Genomic DNA, 22,445 nt, shown 5'->3' with positions numbered 1-22,445 from the left:
ATAAAACGTCTCTTATCGGATGAAAGTAAGATTTATTTTTTTCACAAATTAGGTGACAGGGAGACAAATTAGGTTTTATTCTCGAAACTTATAGTATTTCATATTTATATAATTTATTGTTATACATTGTGTAATTTAAATAACCGTGGAATGAAAAGTAAAAGTGTGAGGTCATTAGTGGTTGTCATGGTAACATTTGTTGTAATGGCGCTTTATTTCTTTTTCGACATTGTCAAAAACGCGTTTTATTTGTAAGGGAATTTATAGACAGAGAAAACCACAATCCATCGGAATGAGCAACGCAGTATGTCTTTTATTAAAGTGCTGCTGACTGTAAAAGTGAAGTGTGTTTGTAAGCAGTGATTTAGAGATTCTGTTTGTCGACGGAAATGGACTGCAGTGAACTGAACTCCACGGAGAAAACCAGAACCTCAAAGCTTCTCAATGAAATAAACGAGATTTATCAAGATATTAGAGAAGAGTCAATGCAATCAGGTGAACAGATATGTACATTCCATAACAGCAGAAACATGTTATTGCATTTCTTTTTTGTATGTATATATTTAACTATTTTCAAAAATCATGTTTTTTTTTTCCATTGGGCATTCCAATTAATCTAAATCAAACTGCAGTTGAGTTATTTTGATTAAGTAAAAAATAACTTTAAAAAAACCCAGCACACACAATAAAAACATGGTAAAATCATAAAAATAAAAATAAAAACCATGATTTTTGAACGTTTTAAAAAAACGAAGTTATCTATTTTTGCAAATAAACTCTTCATATATATATATATATATATATATATATATATATATATATATGTGTGTATATGCATATATACAATATTTTATTTAATTTTTTTTTAACAGAGACTACTGGTGGGTCGGTGGAGAAGACTGTGATTCTGCTTAAAGAAAAAGCAGAAAGAGGAGATTCACAAGCCGCCTTCCTCCTGGGACAGTTACACTACGAGGAGGTGACTGATGCCTTAAAGTTTCTCTCTCTTATTCTGTTTCAATATGCAAAGACAGAATCACGTAGGAATTTGCTTACTGCATTACTGACAAACAGTATATTGAGGCATAATAGTTTTTACATCTCAGGAATAATCTGGTGTTCTGCAGGGCCGCTACGCAGAAGCAGAGGTCATCTTTGACAGCATTAAAGATGAAGATCCTCGAGCTCTGTATCAGCTGGCTGTCATATATTACGATGGCCTTGGAACCAAAGAAGACCTCGTGAGGACCATATTGCTATTATTATGATATCTCACACATACAGTTAATAGATCATTATTAATAACATATAATGCAACATTTAAAGAATTAAGCTTTTCAGATGTTACAAATTTCCAAAATGTCTGCAAAAGCAGCTCAGATTTCCTTTATTATGCTATTAATAACTCAGTAACACTTTACAATAAGATCTCATTTGTTAACATTAATGCATTACCTAACTTGAACAATGAGCAATATACTTTTACTGGATTTATTAACCTGTGTTAAAGTTTAAAGTTAATAAAAAATGTTCACAGTGCATTCATTAATGTTAACAAATACAACGATCTTAAAATTGTATTAGATGTATTAAATGTTGAATTTAACATTTACTAAGATTAATAAATAATGCAGGAATAGTGTTGTTAATGTTAGTGTTACCAATATCTCACTGTAAAAGCAGTACTGTTTTTTCTTCTTCTTATGAAACCCTTTAACAGAGCAAGGCACTTGAGTACATGAGAACAGTTGCATTCTGGGATTCGTCTGAAGTGGGCTGTATCAAATACGCAGCGCTGTATAACCTGGGCCAGGCGTATCTGGAGGGTTTTGGTGTCGAGGCGTCCAGCGCTGAAGCAGAGCGGTGAGCAACAAGAAAATTATATGAAAATATAATGTTAAGAAATCTGTGCATAAAAATGTGAAGCACATCTGATGAACATTTCTGTGGTAGGCTTTGGCTCCTGGCAGCTGATGATGGAAACCCGCACGCTTGTGTGAAAGCGCAGTCGTCTCTAGGCATGTTTTACTGCAGACCGGAGACTCTGGACCTCAGAAAGGTCCTGATATCACTCACAACCATCATGTATCATCAGCTGAAGCACTGACCTGTAGAGCTGCTGGAATGTAGAAGAGAATTAGCATTGGGTTCCTTTGGGAAATTCTAATGGGTTTTCAGTATAGCGGTTTGTGATTCAGGAGTGAAATAAGGTCTGTGGTTGCAGTAGCATTACTGGAAGAGACTTTCATGTTTTGTTCTAACAGTTGCTAACAAGCTTCTAGATAAACTAGAAACACATAAGGAGTTTTTTTGCTTGATGAATCTGAACCACAATAGTCCTCATATAGCAATTTTTAAACATTTTTAAAAGCACACAGTGGCTTCAGAGTTCACATTTGATGTACGGCTATGTATAATTTATGTTGTAAAAAAAAAATGAAGTTATAAGGCTAACCTAGAAACACCAGACTTTATTATACTCATAAATCAAATAAAAACCCATAGCAAATTCCTGAGGGAACCCATAGTGAATCAGCCATCCAAGTTGGCCTATAAAATGACACTGATTAAACTTGTACACAAACAAATGGTTTATAATACATTTAAATATTAAAAAATATATATAATAAATTAAGTTAATAATACATATGAATTATAATAAATATAATATTTAGAATAAAATTATAATAAATTTAACCTATTTAAAATTAAGTGAATAAACTTTTTCTTCCTACTTTTTTCTGTCTTGTAATGTTGACTTAACAAAAGCAACATTATTAGGAAAAATTCATAACACAGACCAAAATATCTGATGCTAACTACAGCATCAGCTACATCTTTTTTCTTTCCTTTTTTTATCATTTATTTTTAATAGAGCAATCCTTTGGTAAGCATTAATATTTTATTTAAACTGCCATTAAAAAGTTTGAAAGATTTTAAATGTTTTTAAAAGAAGTTATTATTCTTTTATTCTCACCAAGGCTGCATTTATTTGACCAAACATACAGTAAAAACATTAATATTGTGAAATAATATTACAATTTAAAATATCTGTTTTCTCTTTTAATATTGTTAAAAATGTAATTTATTCCTGAGATGCAAAGCTGAATTTTCATCATCATTACTCCAGTCTTTAGTGTCACATGATCCTTATATGAATACTGTCATTACAAATACAAACTTTATTTCTAAAGCACTTTTAAAACAACTGCTATTGGCCATTACTGTTCATTTAATGCATCTTTCAAGAAAAAAAACAAACAAACATTTGAATGTCTTGTTTCTTAAATTGATAGTTCACCCCAAATTACATCATTTCCCACTCTCAAGTCGTTCCAAACATGTATGAGTTTCTATCTTCTGTTGAACATAAAATATATTTTGAAGACTTTGTGTAACTAACCAAACACTTGATGGACCCCATTGACTTCCATAGTATGGGATATATGGATGGATAGACATTTAGTCATTTAGCAGACGCTTTTATCCAAAGCGACTTACAAATGAGGACAATGGAAGCAACCAGAATCAACAAAGAGCAATAATAAGCAAGTGCTATAACAAGTGTCAGTTAGCCTAATGCAATACACGAAGCAAGGTTTTTTTTTTTTTGTTAATTATATAATAGATAAAAAGAAAACAAATCAATATAGTAGAAAAAGAATAGAGAAAGCTAGTGTTAGAGGTCTTTTTTTTTTGATAGATAGATAGATAGATAGATAGACAGACAGACAGACAGACAGATAGACAGATAGATAGATAGATAGATAGATGGAGCGAGCATGGAAGTCAATGGGGACCATCAACTGTTTTGTTACCAACATTCTTCAAATTTTCTTTTATGTTCAAAAAAACTAAGAAAGTCATACAGGTTTAGAACAACTTGAGGGTAAGTAAATGATGACAGAATTTCCTTTTTAATTCAACTATCCATTTAAATCATCATCATCATCATCATCATCATTCGGAGAAACCGAGATCTAAGCACTGGTGTTAAATGTCTTCAGTCATTCTGATCGTGTGTGTTGATGTTCCGCAGGCGTTCTCGTGGCACTCAGAGGCGTGTGGTAACGGCAGTCTGGAGTCTCAGGGCGCTCTGGGCGTCATGTATCTGTACGGTCATGGCGTGCAGAAGGACCCCGACGCTGCCCTGTTCTGCCTGAAGGAGGCGGCAGAGAGAGGAAACGTTTACGCTCAGGGTCACCTGACGGCCTGCTATTACCACAGGAAGCTCTACTCCAGAGCAGCCGCCCTGGGAGAGAGGTACAGCGCATCCTGCAGAAACCATAAAGAACTTTAGGTTACTCACGTAACCCTGATTCTCTGATAACATGAGTGAGGTATCTCACTGTGGGAATCGCCTCGGGCGTGACCAATCCTGGATGCACCAATTACACCACGTCTGTCAGTTGGTAGACCAATCACGACAGTGATGCGGGAGGCCTGCCTCCCCAATATATATCACTGCATGACGGTCCCTACCTCATTCTCAGTGTGGCGAAGCCCAGCTCGCCGCTGCACAAATATCTTGAATTGAAATGCCCTTAAACAACACCCACGAGGTGGCCAACCCTCAGGTACTATGAGCCTAAGCCCCTCTGGAGGATTAAGACCCATGCTGTTATAACCCACTATGTGTGATAACATGAGAATGCAAGCCCCCCACTATTCACAGACTATAATGGAGACATATGAAAAACAAAAACATCTGTACGTGTTGGTTTTTTTTTACACACTTAGGACGGAATGAGCCAACGACGGCTCTGTAACATCCAGCCTGTAAAATCTGACAAAGTGTGTGGCGAAGCCCAGCTCGCCGCTGCACAAATATCTTGAATTGAAATGCCCTTAAACAACACCCACGAGGTGGCCAACCCTCAGGTACTATGAGCCTAAGCCTCAAGAAGCTTTCGTTCTGTTACATAGCAACGCAACGCACGGACAGGGCACAAACTGATTGAAAGAGCCAGTAATAATGCGGTCTTTAGTGAAAGAAGCTTCAGATTGCTGCTGTCTATAGGTTCAAAAGGTTCACGAGGTGCACCCTGTTCAAACGCCGTGTACCTCTCATAATCCTGCATACAAGCAAGTGTCGACCCATAGTATTTTTGTCAATCCCCACATGACATGCAGAAATCACCGCGAGATACACCTTAACAGTAGAAAAAGCTCTACCTTTATTCAGAAGTTCTTGCAGAAAACAACACATCTGCGACCGAACAGAGAAAAGGGACAGTGCGCTTATGCGCGCACCTTTGCTCGAAAATATTCCATTTCCTATCGTAAGCAGAATGCGTTGTGACAGCCCTCGCATTCTGAATTGTTTCGATCACCCTCGGAGGCAACCCAGTAGCATTTAAGTTTAACCTCTCACGGGCAAAGCCCAAAGAGCAGCTTTGTCCGGGGCAGGGTGAAATATCTCCGCCAGCCACAATTTCGCCGGCTAGTTCGGGGCAATCAGTATAACAGAGTGGCCGCACTCTCTTACCCTTAGAGTTGGTATGATCAGACTTAGCGGAGGGAGCGCCTAAAGCAGTATGTTTGGCCATGGGTGCGCTAGGGCATCCACAGCCATAGGCGCACCATCTCTCGCTAGCGAGAAGAATAGAGGGCAGTGACTGTTTTTGTGCGATGCGAAGAGATCTATGGCCGCGCAGCCGAATCTCTTCCACAACTTACCCACTACCTGAGGGTGGAGTGCCCATTCTCCGAGGATTCCCTCTGGACGGGAGATCCGCCCCCGCATTCATTATTCCTGGGACGTGCGTTGCCCGTAATGAATGAAATGTTTCCTGCCCGACACAATCAGTTTCTATGCCAGATTGTGAAGCCGAGGAGAGCGTGTGCCCCCTTGGCGATTTATATATGCCACTGTGGTTGTGTTGTGTTGTCTGATCTGATCAGAACGTGGTGGTTCCACAGAAACTGCACAAAATGTTTCAATGGTACTGTTAACAGTTCCAGGTAATTTATGTGCGTGCTTTTCAGCGAGACGTGCCATTTCCCTTTCGCTATTCTGCCCTCGCACACTGCACCCCAACCTGAGAGTGACGCGTCCGTTGTTACCACCTTCCTCATGGAAACTACCCCCAACGGAGTCCCGGATTCGAGGAACAAGCGGTTTCTCCAGTAACGAAGAGCACGCATGCAAAGTGCTGACACCATCACTTTGCGGATGAGGTGGCGTTTTGGACATAAGTGTTGTGCCGCTGTCCAATTCTGAAACGATCTCATTCGCAACAGTCCCAAAGGAATAACCGAGACTGTTGAGGCCATTAGCCCCAGAAGGTTTTTGAAAAAGGGATAGACAGCTGTGAATTGACCTGATGCGCTCCTCTGACAGAAACGCTTGATACTGATCTGAGTTCAGTCTGATGCCTAGATAATCTATTTCCTGTGTGGGCACCAGGCAGTTTTTTGTCTCGTTTATCTTGAAACCTAAGCTCTTCAAATGAGACACAAGCATCTTCGTGTCTGTCTCCGCTTGCTGCCGTGACGGAGAGCAAAGGAGGAGATCATCCAAATAAGCTGACACTCTGAGACCTGCTGTTCTCAGCGGTGATAGAGCCGCTTCTATAGATTTCCAAAATGTCCGTGGGGCCAATGAGAGCCCAAAAGGAACAGTCATAAATTTGTAGGCTGTGCCCTGATAGGCAAACCTGAGGAATTTCTTGTGTGCCGGGTAGATGTCTATGTAGAAATATGCGTCTTCCAGATCGACTGAGGTGAACCAGTCTTTCTCGCAAATAAAATGTGATAGCATTTTGAATGTGAGCATTCTTAAACTTCTGCAAATCCAGAATGGGACGGAGACCTCCCACTCTCTTGGGAATGACCCGAACTGCCCTTTTCTTTAATAAAGAGGCTATTTCTTCCTCTAAAGCCTGAGCTGACTCCCCTTCTGCGGCTGACATCAACACACTGTTGAACACAGGTGGTTTTACAGCAAACTGCAGACGATAACCCCGCATTATCGTAGACAGAACCCAGGGATGTACTCTTCACGTGAACAGCGAGCGGACCGCTGCAGCCCTCATCCACTAATGGTGCAGGCATCTAGCGGGGGAGATGGGGATTGCAGCTCTGAATTGAGAATTTGCAAAGGAAGGTTTTCCCTTTGGCTGTGCATCAGACTGCTGAGGAGGTCTGGGGCTCCTGAAAGCCGACTGACCACTTCTCAGAGGGGCATCAAAACCAGGGCTTGCCGATGGAGAACCCTTAGGAATGGGTTTTTGGGGGAGGCAATCTTGGAAAGCCACCCCGTCTTGCTTCCTCAGATCACACCGCTCGCACCTAGCAGTGAATGATGCGCCGAAAAGGGCTTTTGGGCTCCACCAGGGCATCCAAGAAAGCGACTTTCTCTCTGTCAGACAGCCCTGAAAGTCCCAGCCAGAGGGCTCGCTCTCCAACCACTGCCAAGCCCATGCTGCGGCCACAGCTCTGGACTGCACCTCTGGAGGTTCTCAGGTTGAGATCTGCAATAACGCAGAGGGCTGGGTTTGGTGGCCCAACATCCATTTGTCTCCCCATCTCCTCCATGAGCTCTGCTTGACAAGCAGTGAGGAGAGAGGTGGCATTCAGAGCCCTCACTGCCTGAGCAGAGGAACGGTAAATCTTCTGAAAAACTGAGGCTGTTAGGTGCTCAGTACGTTCTGGCAGTGAAGCTGAGGCAGAAGGAAAAAGCTGCTCTGCGATTAGGGTTAAGATGATGTGCCACTGCTCAACAGGAGGGGGATTTGACATCCCTAACTCTTCCATGTTGTGCACATCCAATCTGGAGAACCCTTTCACAGGAACCCTGGAAAAAAAAGGGTTTGTCCCAGAAACGCTTCATTTCTGAAACGCATGCAGGGACAGCTTGCCGTCATATAGGTCTCTCTCCGTACCCTGGTCTGCCTGCTGCGACGGCCAATCGATAGAAAGTTTCGCCGCCGCTATCCTGCACATTTCGAGCAGGTCAAGCTCCACTTGAGCTGAGCCTTCGCTTAATGTGCTTCCCGGCCGGGAGGGAGTCGACGGTAGAATCGTGTCGTCATCATCCTCCTCCTTCGTCCTTCTACTCCCTTTCCTCTGCCAGGATCAGGAAAAGAGGAAGAAGCTCGGGGGAGACTTCATCCATAAACTCGCCACAGCTGCATGACACATGCGGCTGTTTGGTCTCCACCGTGGTCGAAGGAGAAAAGGAGGGGTCACCTTTATTAGCGGCCACTAATAGCTAATAATAGCTAATAACCTGCACTCTTCTCTCCAGAACCCTTGACGGGAAAAGGGAACAGTGCGGACAGCACTCGGGGTTTGCGAGTACCACCTGAGCATGTCTCACCCCCAGGCATGCATACACAGGGGATGAGAATCCTTGCCTTATATCGTAGCTCCACAAGCACAAGAGCACGGGGCATCTTTCCCCTTCTCACCCTCGCTTGCAGAACTAACACTCGCCATCAAGCCGCTAAGCTCACCACAACGTGTTGCTTAGAAAAGAGAGTGAAGAGAAAAACCACTGCTTTCAGAAATAGCCGCGTTCGGCGTCGTACCTTGACGGCTCGTCTAAGAACGGTTAAGCAGCCAATCCTGGAAAGGGGTACAGAAAATATATCTTTCAAGATATCTTCACGGGTAAGAGAACGAGAATGAGGTAGGGACCGTCATGCCGTGATATATATTTGGGAGGCGGGACTCCCGCATCACTGTCGTGATTGGTCTGTCAACTGACAGACGTGGTGTAATTGGTGCTTCCAGGATTAGTCACGCCCGAGGCAATTCCCATAGTGAGATACTGAATGAATGTTTGAAAGAGAACACCATTCTATTTTCTGCGGTAAAAACAGGTTTGTTTTGACTCTCAGAGTGAGCGGATACGAGGACATCAGTGCCATAGCGCGGCACACGGACTGTCTGGAGGAGTACATCAGGAAGGGCATCGCTATAGCCATGTTTTACTACGCACGCTGCCTACAGCTGGGCCGAGGCGTCCTGAAGAACAGAGACAGAGTGAAGAGCTACTTTACACAGGTACTGTTGACCACCTTACCATTATAATGCCAGTTCTAACGTTGGACCTGTAAAATGCACTGCTACTGAGAAACAAGGTGGGAAAAGTTTGGGACTTGCATGATAGAAGATGTGGGGGACATTCGAAGGTCCAGTGGTACCTAAGTTTGATTTCTTGTTTTTCCTCCATCAGGCTGCCAGGATCGATCCAGAGATCTGTAAAGAGCTGCAAATGGACGTGGTGCACGGCAGGATATAAATCACTCATTTAATCTCATCACTGAAATTGATGGATATATATCTGACTCAGGTTTTTTGAGATGCTGATTAATTAAAATGTTTAGTTATATTTAAGTGCCATATAAGAACGATTCAAAGGAAAATCTTTTAAAAATCAAGTTGAAAATGCACGTGCCAACTTCTAAGAAATGTCATCTTTATATTCCAAGAGAATATTTTTGAGACATTTTGCTTACATCTTAAATATACGGGAGTATACATAAAAAACACATTATTTTCAAAAAACTTTTCAAACATGTTTTATTTAAAAATCCACATTTTAATAAACAATATTTTTTCTCTGTACGTCATATTGTATATGACTATTTTTTTGGATTTTTAAAATATTTACAGGTATAATTACACATACCAAATATTTTTGAACAATGAATGAATAAATAAACACAAATTTAGTCAGTGATACTGAAAAAACAAGTTTCATAATTTTTTTTATAAAAGTTGTCTTTGAAATATTTGCAGATATACTTACAAAAACTGGATCATTTTTAAGTATGAATCAATAAATAATAAATGAATGTGTTTTTTCTTTAAAAATTTTATATAATTACACTAACTTGGGATTTCTAACTAGAACAAATTAATTCAATGTGATTGAAACTGTAAAACTATATAAAGTTGATATGAAATATTAAAGATGTGAAATACTTTTTTAGATTTTTGTCTTTGAAAACTTTACAGACATAATTAAACCAACTAGATATTTTTGATTAATAAAGATGATATGAATTACTTTTTATGTTTTATTTAAAATTTCTACAGGTATAATTACACCTACCTGAAATAAGCAAACTGAAGTAAAATAAATAAATATTGAAACTAAGAAACTGTATTAATGTTTAAGCTGTGAAATGAAAACAACTGAAAACTGTAAGAAATTGTTTTAAAGTTTAAAATATGAATTGCATTTTAATGTACACATTTAATATCACATTATATTAAAAGACACAACACATGGCAAATCTTCTTTTGCAATTTATTGCTTATAAATGCTCTAGTCTATTTTGGTAAAAATAAAATTCTATAATAATAACATTATTAATAATAATAATAATATCACAAACAGAACCTTCACAATAACTGTACATGACATATTGCACGATTAAAAGCTTTCATAATGGTCACAATAATATGTAGGGAGTTTACAGAGGTCTGGGTTCTTCTTTTTACAGATGTGTAACACTCATTCCACTGTTATTCACATTACACAGCAAAACCCCCTAGAAGAAAACAAAAGAGGGAAAGAAAAGCAGAAGATGACAGCTGGCAGTGGATATGGTCTGTTCCTCCAATCTCACCAGAGAGAAACACATCAACGGATTAAAACACAAACATATTCACGACGCGTCCTAGATCCAGCACTACAGTCAAGTGTTTCAGAAATAAAACAACAGAACAAAAAAATAACACCAAAAACAGCCATCCAGCACATTAGAGAAACACATCCTGAGCCTCTGATGTGATGTGAGGATGTTCAGGCTTGTACGGCTTCCACGCTCAGCTCAGGATAGAGTTCTTTAAGCAGCATCTCCAACAAGATCTGAGGAGAAACAGAGAAAGCTTCATGCACACTCAGTGTATAATCATCATTCCACCATTAGATGGCGCTACAGTATCATCACTTAATAAAACTATGAACCTGGAAAACTGGATCAAAACAATATTAGGCCTCCATGTTAAAGCTTCATATTTTAAAACAAAATTAAAAATTTTATTTCGTTTAAAATGTAGCTTAAAAATGTAGCATATTTACAGTCAATTAGAATAAAACAGCTGGCTTCCACAAGTTAACTTCCCTTTAATTTTATATACTAATAAATATAAAATTAACTTATTGTAAAATATACATCTAAAATATATTGCTAAATATTAATATAATAATATATGTTTAAATACATTTGATGTATAATACATTTTAATGCCACATGGGATAAAGGAATTGAGGTGCACTGAAGTAATTGAGGTCTTTTATTTAGTACCTTTCTGTATTATTTCCCAATTTTCAAATACTTTAAGTTTGTAGTGTTGGTTTGGTTCATGGCTTAAAACCCTTTATTGGAGGGATTTTGGATAAAATTAATGTGAAAAAAAAATGCAGTCACTGTTCAACTCTATTTTCCGCAGAAATTAAATGTGGATGGAAGATCGTTTCAGAGGCAAAGAAATTTCCAATGCAATTCAATGAAGATAAGATCCACTTAATAACTCCAAATAATATGTGCTGATGAATTAGCAACAGAAACAGCGACATTTATTTGTAAAGTAAATCTAATCTTCATCTTGTCTTCAAATGAACAGCTTGAGTGACACTCCATTCAGGTTCATTACTACCACTTTCCCTGTGACAGATGTAAATCTGTCGTGTCATGAGAGTATTTAAACAGAAAGCAGAAACGAGAACGCCTGAGAGATAAATAAACTGGAGCAGGGTTAACGGTCAGTCACAGACCGCTGGGTGACTTACGTAGAGAAGATGTCTGTTGGCACTGGTCTCCTGAAGAGCATTAAAGATCCTGATGATCCCGTATCTCGCGTTCTGCTGCCCCACGAGATTCTGAAGTGCATCTAAACACCAAAAAACAGCATTTTTGCTCTCATTACAGTCTCTGCTGTCCAGCTTTCCAACGAAAGATTGAATTCCTCATTAAAAAGCAGTATTGATTGTGGTGAGTCTCTGTAATGTGGGCCTGTGAGAGCTGGAGAGTGAAGCGGTACTGTCAAGCGCTCTGAGCTCAGGCAGGTGTAATTGCTCTCGCTGGAGTGTGTTTTAAGAGTCCCGCTCTAATTAAAACGCACAGCAATGAAGCCTTTTGCATTAACAGCGTCGCACTTTAGCACAAAATAAAACCTTTTTCCAGGGTGACTGAATTAGCACAGGATTAGTTTTTGTATTCATTTGCATTTTAAAACGAGGTTTCAACAATATATTTACAAAAATTATATTTACAAATGGTCAGCTAGGTAGTACTGCTTTTTCACACCTATTGTTTCTAATCACAATAGATGTAAAAAAAAAAAAAAATTATAATAATAATTATAATAATGTGACAGGAATTAACCTAATTACAAGGTTCCAATTTGGGGGGGAAAAAAAGACTTCTGTTACAAACAACTGAAATGGTAGAGGCTTGTTTAGATGACGTTAGTAACTGCTAAATGTTTATTTTTATTTAATGTCTAAGTTATGTCTAACTTCTGAAACAAAACATAAAATCAATCAAATAAAACCTTAAAATAAAAATAAAAAACCTTGAAAAATTAAATAATAAATAAATAAATAAAAATAATTAAAAATTGGAAAATGCCTTGGCTACTAACTGAAATTAAATAAGCTGAAGTGCTAAAATTACTAAAACTAAAATAAAAATAAAGCTAAATAGAAATATAAAAAAATAAAAAGACAAAAGCATAAAGTTACTGAAATGGTAGAGGCTTCAATATTTAAATGTTAGTGACTGCTAAATATTTACGTTTTATAGTGCCTTTCATATAGTTTTGTTAAATGAAATTAAGCAGAAACAAAACATAAAATCAAATAAAACCTTAAAATAAAAAAAAACCTTAAAATAAAATAATAAATAAACAAAATAATTAATAAAATTGAAAAATGCCTTGGCAGCCTAACTGAAATTAAATAAGCTGAAATGCTAAATTACTAAAAATAGAAATTTAATAAAGAATAAAATAAATAGAAATTTTAAAAAAGACAAAAGCATAACGTTACTAAACTAAATAATTTAAAATAAAATAATAATTCTAATTATTAATAAATACTAAAATAGTATACAAGTAATGCTAAAATAACACTGTTCAGTATTTTCCCCAGAGTATCTGAAATTCATGTATTTTCGTCCGAAATACAGCCACATGCATTCATTTTGGCGCTACGAGTGTAATTCTGATAAAACCTGAATAGCAAACAGCCAGTCATCTTCGTGTGGAAATGTTCTTACACTGTAGGTTTCTGAAATATAATGTGTATTTTGAAATATACCGTGTTTAACCTTCCCAGTGGACTCGTGAGAAGGTAATTTCATATTTGCGCTCACCTGGGATGTTGTCTAGAAGCTTCTGTTGTGCTCTCTCTTTAGTTTCTCTGCGTTCACTCTCCGAGCGGCTTTTGTTATGAGGTGCGAGTTTCCCATTGGGCCAAAACGTGTCCCGGAATATATTAATATAGTAAACCAACATCTGCTCACTGAAGATCCAGTTTACAGTGTCTCTGATTTGCCTGCAGAGGACGAGAGACAAAGATCAACTCAATGAGCTCATGTAAGCAAGTTTCCATTGAAGTTTCCATTACGTCCATTCGTTAATGCTTACTTGTTTATAGTTCGTCCAAACGTGACCTGAACTAGTGCAATTAGTGTCTTCCGCACCCACTTAAACACTGCAGAGAGAAAAACACAAATCTGACTCAACAAATGAGGGAAAGAAAGAAATTGATACTTTATTTATCAAAGGATGCATTAAATTGATCAAAAGTAACAGTAAAGATATTTATAATAATGGGTTAGCTCATGCTTCACGCCTTTTTTTTTTCTTCCTCAAGTATGAGCTCCATATTCTCACTATATCATACTTTCATTTTTTAGATTTTAAATTTGCATTTTTTTTTTATATATACTTCGCCCCAAAGTTTCGATAAACTGTTCCATTTAAAAAAATGAGATTTTTCAGACTATTATTTCATACAGTAGTGTGACTTTATGAACTAATATTTGTTGGGTGTTGTGCACTAGCGTGTACACTTGAGCTAGCCCTCTGGTTGTGTTCGGGTCAAATTGACCCAAAGAAGATTTTCTTTTTTCCAAAAATACTAGTTAACGTTATCGCATTGGACTCAAACTTACTGACTTTGTTCACATAGGGTATACATACATTTTTTTTAGAATTTTCTTATTTTTTTGTGGGTTTTATTTCACCTAGTAACACTTGTCGTGTTCCCGGTCAAAAATGACCGGACTCCAAACAACTGCTTATAAATCTGTAATTATGCTATATTAATCACTAAATATTGGATTCATTCTTTTTATCAACTTGTTTTCTTTCATTTAGGACTGGTTTTGTGTTTCTATTTGCATCTGATTAATCGTAAGCCTCATTTATCTGAGAGTAGGTACCTAATTTTTTGAGTGATTTTTTTTTTTTTATAAATAATTTTCAAAAAATTCAACAAAAAATTATAAAAATTTGCACTGTATATCACACTAGTGTGCTTTAATGATTAATCAGAAAGTTTGGTTTGAAATGCTTTTATTTTGTACAAAATTGCAAAAAGTCACACTTGTGGTGTTCCCGGTCAAAAATGACCGGACTCCAAAAAATTGCTTATAAATCTGTAATTATGCTATATTATCAGCAAATATTGGATTCATTCTTTTTGTCAACTTGTTTCTTTCATTTAGGACTGGTTTTGTGTTTCTGTTTGCATCTGATTAATCGTAAGCCTCATTTATCTGAGAGTAGGTACCTCATTTTCTGAGTGAAAAAAGCATTTTTTATGAATAATATTCACTCTCTCTCACACACACACACATGCTCAAACTGCCTTGTCTTTAGCCTGCACTGACTTTAAAAGAATCTTTTCTTTCACCACATATTCTAGACAAAACATTATGACAATAGGTTTTGAGGCTTTTGTGTTCTCACAGAGTAGATGAAAGTTTACAAATAAATGCTAGAGCATACAAATGCCTAGGAAGGGACAACTGAAGATGAATCTTTCAGTGAAGATGCATTGCAAGATATATTGGAAGAGGAAAACATCAATGAACAAGCTGAAAACCTTGCAACAACTGAAGAGGAGCAATCTTCTGATTTTGAGGACCCAGCTGAAGTTGATGTAACGTTCTGGTCGAAGGATGGAAAAAAGATTATGTTGAAGTCAATGCAGGCCAAAGACAAGGCAGTTTGAGCATGTGTGTGTGTGTGTGTGTGTGTGTGTGAGAGAGAGAGAGAGAGTTATAATATCAGATGCATAAAAGCATATTGCATGCAGTTCAGGGTAGGATGAAATAGGTGTAATACTCACAATAGTTTGTATGCATAGATGTGTGCTTGTATGTATGTGTGCGTGCGTTTGTGTGTGTGTGTGTGTGTGTGTGTGTGTGTGATAGAGTGAGTATGGTCCAAGTCCTTTATGTTTGCAAGCACAACATGCTCCTGAATACTAGTTGTTTCTCGTACTTTCATTCCTCCCCATTCACTTTCAATGGCCGGCCATTTTTGACAAGTGTGACTTTGTGCAATTTTGTACAAAATAAAAACATTTAAAAGCACACTAGTGTGATAAACAGTGCAAATTTTCATAAATTTTTATCTCATATTGTGAATATTATTCATAAAAAATGTTTTTTTAACTCAAAAAATGGAGGTACCTACTCTCAGATAAATGAGGCTTATGATTAATCAGATGCAAATAGAAACACAAAACCAGTCCTAAATGAAAGAAAACAAGTTGACAAAAAGAATGAATCCAATATTTGGTGATAATATAGCAAAATTAGAGATTTATGGGCAATTGTTCGGAGTCCGGTCATTTTTGACCGGGAAAAAAACAAGTGTGACCGGAGTCCGAACACAACCAGAGGGCTAGAGAAACATCAGATTGAGAAACAGATCTGTTGCGTTTCACACATTGCATCACTGCAGGTGACAGTGAGTCATTTGAGCAGTGTGTTGTTGTACTCACTGCCCCTGAGTTCAAAGATCTCTCCGATCAGCATGAAGCAGGGCTCAGCCAGCGCGTCCTTCCTCCCGTCCGTCTCATCGCCGTAGTCTGAGAGGTCGCTGTCATCCTCACCTTCATCCTGAAACACACACAATCAGATTCATCACGTCTGATCTGACATCTGTGCCAAATCTCTGCTGCGTTTTATAATCATTTAGTGGTTTGGTGGATGGTGTGAAATCAATGTGCCTTTAAATTTAGTCACTATTTTACTTCATATAAACTGTCTTGTTTTTCACCACAAATATTGAAACATTCTTATAGTAAATCAACATACATATACAAGTTTTGTTTCCTAAAAAATTTATTAAAATCAAGTGACATTAGACTTAGAACAAAATAAAAATGTGTCAGTAAAACCAGTAAAGCAATAAAAATGTTTTTTTTAAAAACAGGATTTTTTTTTTTCAGCTAGCACAGCTGAAAACGCAAACAACTCATTTAACTCAATATTTTCACTCTAAACATTTTTTATTGTATTAATTTTTTTAATGTGTTACACAAATATGCATTCAGCAGGTGTGTGTGTGTCTGAGACAAATTTGTACCTAGAAGTGAGATAAATATGATAAAACTTTATTTTGAGGACATCCAAAAAGATTTTATATTATCATTTTCAAAAGTCTTCTGTGATGAGCATAATATCTTATAATTATCTGCAAAAACAATATAGGTCTATAGAATGTCCACATTAAGATAGCTTAAAAAAAAAAAAAAGCGTGTGTGTGTTTGTACCTCCTGGTGTGAGAAGAAGTCTCCCGGTAGTCTCTCCAGGAAGGATGCGAGAGAGAAGGAGGATTTCTTCTGGATGTCGATGACCTTCAGGTGCTCTGGTGACGGACTGAGAAAGGCATAGAGCGCCTCGCTCTGACACATGCGCTCGTCTGTCAACACTTTCTACAGAGGAAACACACACATTAAAACTTCTTAAAAATAAACTTCTTAAAATCACAGCCCTGAATCAAATGAGACCAGAAATACACACAAACACATGAATATGCTTGACCACGCACACGCTCCTGGTGTAAATCAACTTCTAAAATAATCAGAGGTTTGAAATGTGACAGAGGCTCAAAGTAAACTGACACAGTGAAAAGCTTTAGTACGCATAGTAAGCAAGAAATTATGACAAACATTTAAACATTTAATTAGTGCTATATGATGACACGTCTTAAAATAGATGTAAATAATTAAATATCCAATAAGGATGAATGTGAAAAAAGCCAGTATCAGTCGATAACAGATATGGTGCTGATATACTGCGCCCGTAAAAGTCATTTTGATATTTTTGTGGTGCTAAAAAATGATGTGGTATAAATATTCAAACAAAAATAAATAAATACATATACACATATATATATATATATATATATATATATATATATATATATATATATATATACATACCAATAGTGTATGTGTGTGTATGTATGTACATATACATATACATATACATATACATATACATATATATATATGGAGGGGCGGATTGGCAAAGGACCTAGAGACGGCTACCACTAGGCTATTGGCGCTGACTCAAAAATGTACTTTAAATTCAGTTTTTGTATTTAAAAAAAATATATATTGGAAAATGTTCTGGAAATAAGTTTCCTGCAATACGTTTGGATCAAATGGATGAAAATGAATGAATGAATGAATGAATGAATGAAGTAATTAATTAAAAAATTTTAATAGCACATTCCTCAATGAGACTGGGAAAGACTCACATGTAAAAATGTGTTGAGTTGGTTTTTGGATTTGTCAAGGAATTTTTGGTCGATTGATTTGAACGGCAGTTTACTGAGTGAGGGAAGCTGAACTTTCTTGAGTGACGGAAAACACTGCAAAAGAAAAACAGAAAGAAGGATGAACGGTGGGTAAGAAACATCAGTTTGTGGTTTTATGTTCTGTCATACATAATCTGTATCAGAACTAATAATGTACAACAATTCATTCATTCAGCAGCTTGACGATGGCCACAGCAGAGGGCCGTCACAGATCTGTGGTATTTGAAACACTACGCCAGCACAGGATATCACATATCAGAGGTGTGGCAGTGTACTGTAAATATCAGCTGTACCTCCGTCAACTTCCTGTGCAAAGCCTGAAACTCGCTGAGCTTCCTGGTGACGGTCCAGCGGTTGTTCTTGCAGTCGTCGTCTTCAGAAAGGCTCACGGCGAGAAAGTAACACGCCATCTGCTCTCCATTCTCCTCCGAGGCCTACGAGATACGAGAACTGATTTTAACAGTTATTTTCACTCACTCTCGTTCACACTGTGAAGTGATTAAAATCAAATTAAAAAAATAGAATTGAAATTAAATAAAGTTAAATGAAAATAGAATTGGAATTTAAAAATGAAATGAAAATAGAACTGAAATTTAATGAAAATAGAATTTAAAGTGAAATAGAATGCAAAACTGATCGAAATGAAACCAGAATTGAAATAAAATATAATGAAAATAGAATTGAAATAAAATAAATATTAAAACAGAATTGAAATAAGATCAGAATTGAAATAAAATAGAAATAAAAACAAATAAAATTAATCTGATTCATGTTTTTAACATTTACATTTGCTCATTCAACAGATATCTAAGCAAAATCTTTTGGTAAAAGATTTAATTTGGCTAGAATTAAATCATTTTGCACACTGTAATGCATCTGATTCTGCCCAGAACTGAGACGACATGAAAACAATAACAGCTTCACTTAAGCTGAAACCATATGAAGCAACTGATTTAAAAAGCGGTGTGTCATTTTGTAGCCAATTAACAGATAAATCGCTAATATCAGAATGACTCATTCCTGAGCAGAAATATGCAAATGGTGTGCTGTGTTACACATCAGAGCTCCAGGAAAAGAGAGTAAAAATTATTGATGGGGCTCTTGTTTACTTACACAGAACGATGACGGTTAATTAAAAAGACTGAAAAGAAGAAAAATGACAGATATGCTTCTTTTTAAAGGCCAGAGGAGTTTTAAACATGCAGGTGATTAGAATAAAATGGATCCAGTAGCTCTACTCTGCATGTTACATTATATAAAGACACAGATGAACAGATTAGAGTACGTTTCTTTATATTTCACCTAAAATGATTTTAAATGACGAAAATAGTTTTAAAATTTCATTTGTGGTTGCATTCCATTTTAATACGGCATTTCAAAATATGTTGCATCAGTTTTGATTTCAGCTACTCTGTCAGTCTGCCTTCGATTTTGACATGCCATACAGATGTATCGCATGGCTTCAAAATAATCTGGAAAATTCCTCTAAGAGCACTGACACCTTTATTACTGTGACTATATTGAGATGGTGGCTCTCTGTGAAGTTAAACAGATGGAATGACGGATGATTAAGGAGGACAGCAGGACTGCGTATGATCTAATGACTGTGTTTGTAAAAGAGTCAAACACACAGGAAATGAATCACTGTTGCTTTAAGGAAAGAATGTTGTGAGAGCCGAATAAAACGCCACAGACAATCATGGAAGTGATTACAATATGCTGCTGTGGCAATCACAGAACTCAATGTAACAATTGATTGTAAGAGTGAAGTCAGAAGGTGTGAAAACACTGTTAATGTGTCACTGTTGCACTCTGTGGTTTAAGGATTTGTTTGATCTTTTAAAGTGGAAGTACTCTGTGTTACTGATGCAATTCCTGTGATTGCAGTGAACAGCGTGTAAACAGCACTTTACCAAAAGTTACATCATGTCCCTTTCTGGTATGCTTGTATGCAACACCAGGTTTTCCAGGATTACCAGGTTTACCAGCTTATCTTGGTCATGACAGTGAAAGACTAGACATAACTTTACATAGACAAGTTTAGAAAGCGTTTGTGTCACACTAGTCTTGTGCTAACACTTGTGGCTATATTTTCAAGTGTTTACTGCATTTCTTTTCTTTTTTTATTATATTTTATTGTATATTTTCTTTTTCTTTCTTTTTTTAATTTTATTATTTTTTTTACTGATGGGCAAGATTAAATATATTTATTAAAATAAATATTGTGTTAACCACAGAGTTTTTAATCATTAACTAAACTAAAATGATAAAATAATAAATATAAATATAAAATCATACATTTTTATTACCTGAAATAAAATATAAATAAATATGAACAAAAATAACAACTGGAATAAAATAATTTTTTTGAAAAAATAAACATTTTATTTTATAAAATAAAAATTATTAAAAACTAAGACTGATGAATGAAAAAGACTAAATGACAAAAAAAATGACAACAAAATCACAGAATATTTAATAAAATTTAAAATAGAAAGATCAAAAATTATTTATAATAGTATTTTAGTTATACTAAAATAACAATGTTTAACCACCATTATGTCACAGATGTTGGTGCTTGAGCTAATCTTATATTTAACCCGGGATGTTTTCCTGCACTGGATTCAGGACTGACCTCTGCGGTGCTGACGACGGCTCTCCAGGTCCCCAGGTTCTCACACCAGCAGTCCGTCCGTGAAATGTGCAGCTGGAGGTCGCTGTGCTCCTTCTCCATGGTGCAGATTTCCTCCTTCAGTAGTGACACAATCTACAAGACAGGCATTTTCATGAGTTCCAGTGCAAGTCTCTGACCCTGACTCGTGCTTCATCTGACAGGAGAATGGAAACCCTGCCCTTGAGATCCCTCAGAGTACATGATATCAAGTCAGGAGAAATCGATTCCTGTCTCAGGTAATGGATTAAATCAAACCACACACACACACAGTACAGACTGCATCAATTTCAAAATTTCAGTAGTCAATGCCAGTAATAGTGATAAATTACGTAAATACTGCTTGAAGTTATTGCTTTTTATCTTGGGTACATTACTGTTCAGACGTATGTTTTTTAAAAAATGTTTTCAAAGTCTCTTATGGTCATGATGCATTTATTTGAAAACAAAGTAAATATGTGAAATATTATTCAAATTTGAAATAACTGTTTTCTATGTGAATATATGTTAAAATGTCATTTATTTCTGTGATGCAAAGCTGAATTTTCAGCATCACTCAGTGTCACATGATCTTTCAGAAATCTAAAGAAATATTTCTTATACAGTTGTGCTGCTTAATATTGTTATATTTTTCTTATTAGTTTTTGATCAATTCGATCCTTGCTGAATAATTGATTTATTGATTTCTTTCAAAAAAATCTTCCTGGCCCCAAACTTTGAACAGTCTGTAAACAGTGTCTAGTATAGCGCAAAATAAAACTAAACTAAAATTAATGCATTGTAAAGCAAAAATTAAAAAAATTCAAATTGAAAACTGGTCGTTCAGACTAGAGCCCTGCACGGGCCTAAAATTTAGGCCCTAGCCCGGCCCTGGCCCGAGACGCTCAGGCCCTAGCCCGGCCCGTGTCCGACAGCTCATCAGAATTCTTGGCCCGAGTCCGACCCGAGCCCGTCTTTTTTCCCCCTTCTCCCAAAACAGCTTATCTACTACTGTTTCAGCTATTAAAATAGTTCAGTTTTGTATGAAATGGCAAAGTGATTGTATTTCATTTCGTTATTTTATTAAGTTAATTTAGAAAAACGTTTGGAGCATTTTTTTTATTCGTTAAATGTACGTTTTTTTTTTTTAAAGTAACGACCAAGCGGCCAGCGGCAGACAGCGAGTTGATCATAGCCTATGTGTGGTCAATTTAGCTTTCTCAGATCATCACGACTTCTCTAAAATGAAATCTATAATTATAAAACAGCTCCACAATGTTAGTTTAAACTCTTGAGCTAGATAAATGTGCACTGATGCATATCCAGTAGTTTGTGCGGAGAGTGGAAGCTGAAGCGCGCTTTACTGGACGCGCCAGAACGATCAGTTGCATTGGAAACATTTCAAAATACGCTGTCATTTTTGCTCATAAAGGTAAGAGTAATAGGCTAGGTTGTTCGGAACTGTAAAGGGTCTACTTTTATTTGTGTGCACTGCACTCACAATATCAACAAAACATGCTTTTATAGTTTCGGTTTTGAGCAAGCGGAGCACTTCTGAAAAACCGAAACACTGCATATAAGCCTACTTGCCTCACTGACTTGATAAATATAGTATCTATAGGAAGCTTTGAATTACTACTTTAAAACAAAATAATTAGAATCGAAATCAAAAACTCTTTCATTATAAAATCCCTAAAGATGCATTTCTCTCTAAAGGCGCATCCAGTGAGGAGATGGCGAGTCAGGATCATCATCATCAATGGCTGATCAAAAATGCAGCTTTTCCCGAAGCATTGGGAACTTTTTGTAACTCCACGCTCCAACTTCTTCCTGATGCTCTGCATGGTCACCTGTATGCTAATGCGTGCATATATGCGTTGTGTATTGCTTAGGCAATGTATAACATTTATAATATAATCAGTATTTAATACAGTAGCCATGTGTGCTCTGCGCGTATATGGGCACAATAAAAGGAGAGAAGCTAAAT

At 36.9% G+C, this 22,445-nt stretch overlaps 2 protein-coding genes across 3 annotated transcripts in view; one reads left to right on the top strand and one right to left on the bottom strand.

The window, feature by feature from the left end:
- Nucleotides 1-167: 167 nt before the first annotated feature.
- lrp2bp (LRP2 binding protein) lies at nt 168-9,791 on the top strand. 2 transcript variants are annotated; one of them, XM_058797947.1, is made up of 8 exons: nt 168-495; nt 873-979; nt 1,128-1,241; nt 1,721-1,863; nt 1,954-2,059; nt 4,040-4,263; nt 8,829-9,012; nt 9,185-9,791. In XM_058797947.1, the coding sequence occupies exons 1-8, from the start codon at nt 390-392 to the stop codon at nt 9,248-9,250; spliced, it is 1,050 nt and encodes a 349-aa protein (XP_058653930.1). In that variant the 5' UTR covers nt 168-389; the 3' UTR covers nt 9,251-9,791. The 2 variants fall into 2 exon arrangements, with proteins under 2 accessions (XP_058653930.1, XP_058653931.1); XM_058797948.1 differs by having other exon boundaries at nt 175-495; nt 8,847-9,012; nt 9,185-9,785.
- Nucleotides 9,792-10,147: 356 nt separating this feature from the next.
- Nucleotides 10,148-22,445, bottom strand: part of snx25 (sorting nexin 25) — a 62,743-nt gene continuing 50,445 nt past the window's right edge. The window contains exons 11-19 of the mRNA XM_058797946.1: nt 20,444-20,575; nt 18,102-18,242; nt 17,749-17,862; nt 16,757-16,918; nt 15,983-16,100; nt 13,612-13,678; nt 13,338-13,519; nt 11,753-11,853; nt 10,148-10,828 (exon numbers count right to left, since the gene is read on the bottom strand). Of these exons, the coding sequence (XP_058653929.1) occupies nt 10,763-10,828; nt 11,753-11,853; nt 13,338-13,519; nt 13,612-13,678; nt 15,983-16,100; nt 16,757-16,918; nt 17,749-17,862; nt 18,102-18,242; nt 20,444-20,575 (1,083 nt within the window). The 3' untranslated portion in view covers nt 10,148-10,762. The remainder of the gene's footprint in view (nt 10,829-11,752; nt 11,854-13,337; nt 13,520-13,611; nt 13,679-15,982; nt 16,101-16,756; nt 16,919-17,748; nt 17,863-18,101; nt 18,243-20,443; nt 20,576-22,445) is intronic.

This window comes from Onychostoma macrolepis, chromosome 14 (assembly GCF_012432095.1).
Source record: "Onychostoma macrolepis isolate SWU-2019 chromosome 14, ASM1243209v1, whole genome shotgun sequence".
Taxonomy (NCBI): domain Eukaryota; kingdom Metazoa; phylum Chordata; class Actinopteri; order Cypriniformes; family Cyprinidae; genus Onychostoma; species Onychostoma macrolepis.
The sequence above is the reverse complement of the archived record's forward strand: the minus strand, read 5'-3'. Positions and strand labels throughout refer to the sequence as shown.

Excerpts from the sequence above, each read along its gene's own strand:
- lrp2bp (XM_058797947.1), top strand. The coding sequence starts at position 390 with ATGGACTGCAGTGAACTGAACTCCACGGAGAAAACCAGAACCTCAAAG. Across the intron at positions 496-872 it reads AGAAGAGTCAATGCAATCAG|AGACTACTGGTGGGTCGGTG; the intron begins GTGAACAGATAT and ends TTTTTTTAACAG. Across the intron at positions 9,013-9,184 it reads TGAAGAGCTACTTTACACAG|GCTGCCAGGATCGATCCAGA; the intron begins GTACTGTTGACC and ends TTCCTCCATCAG.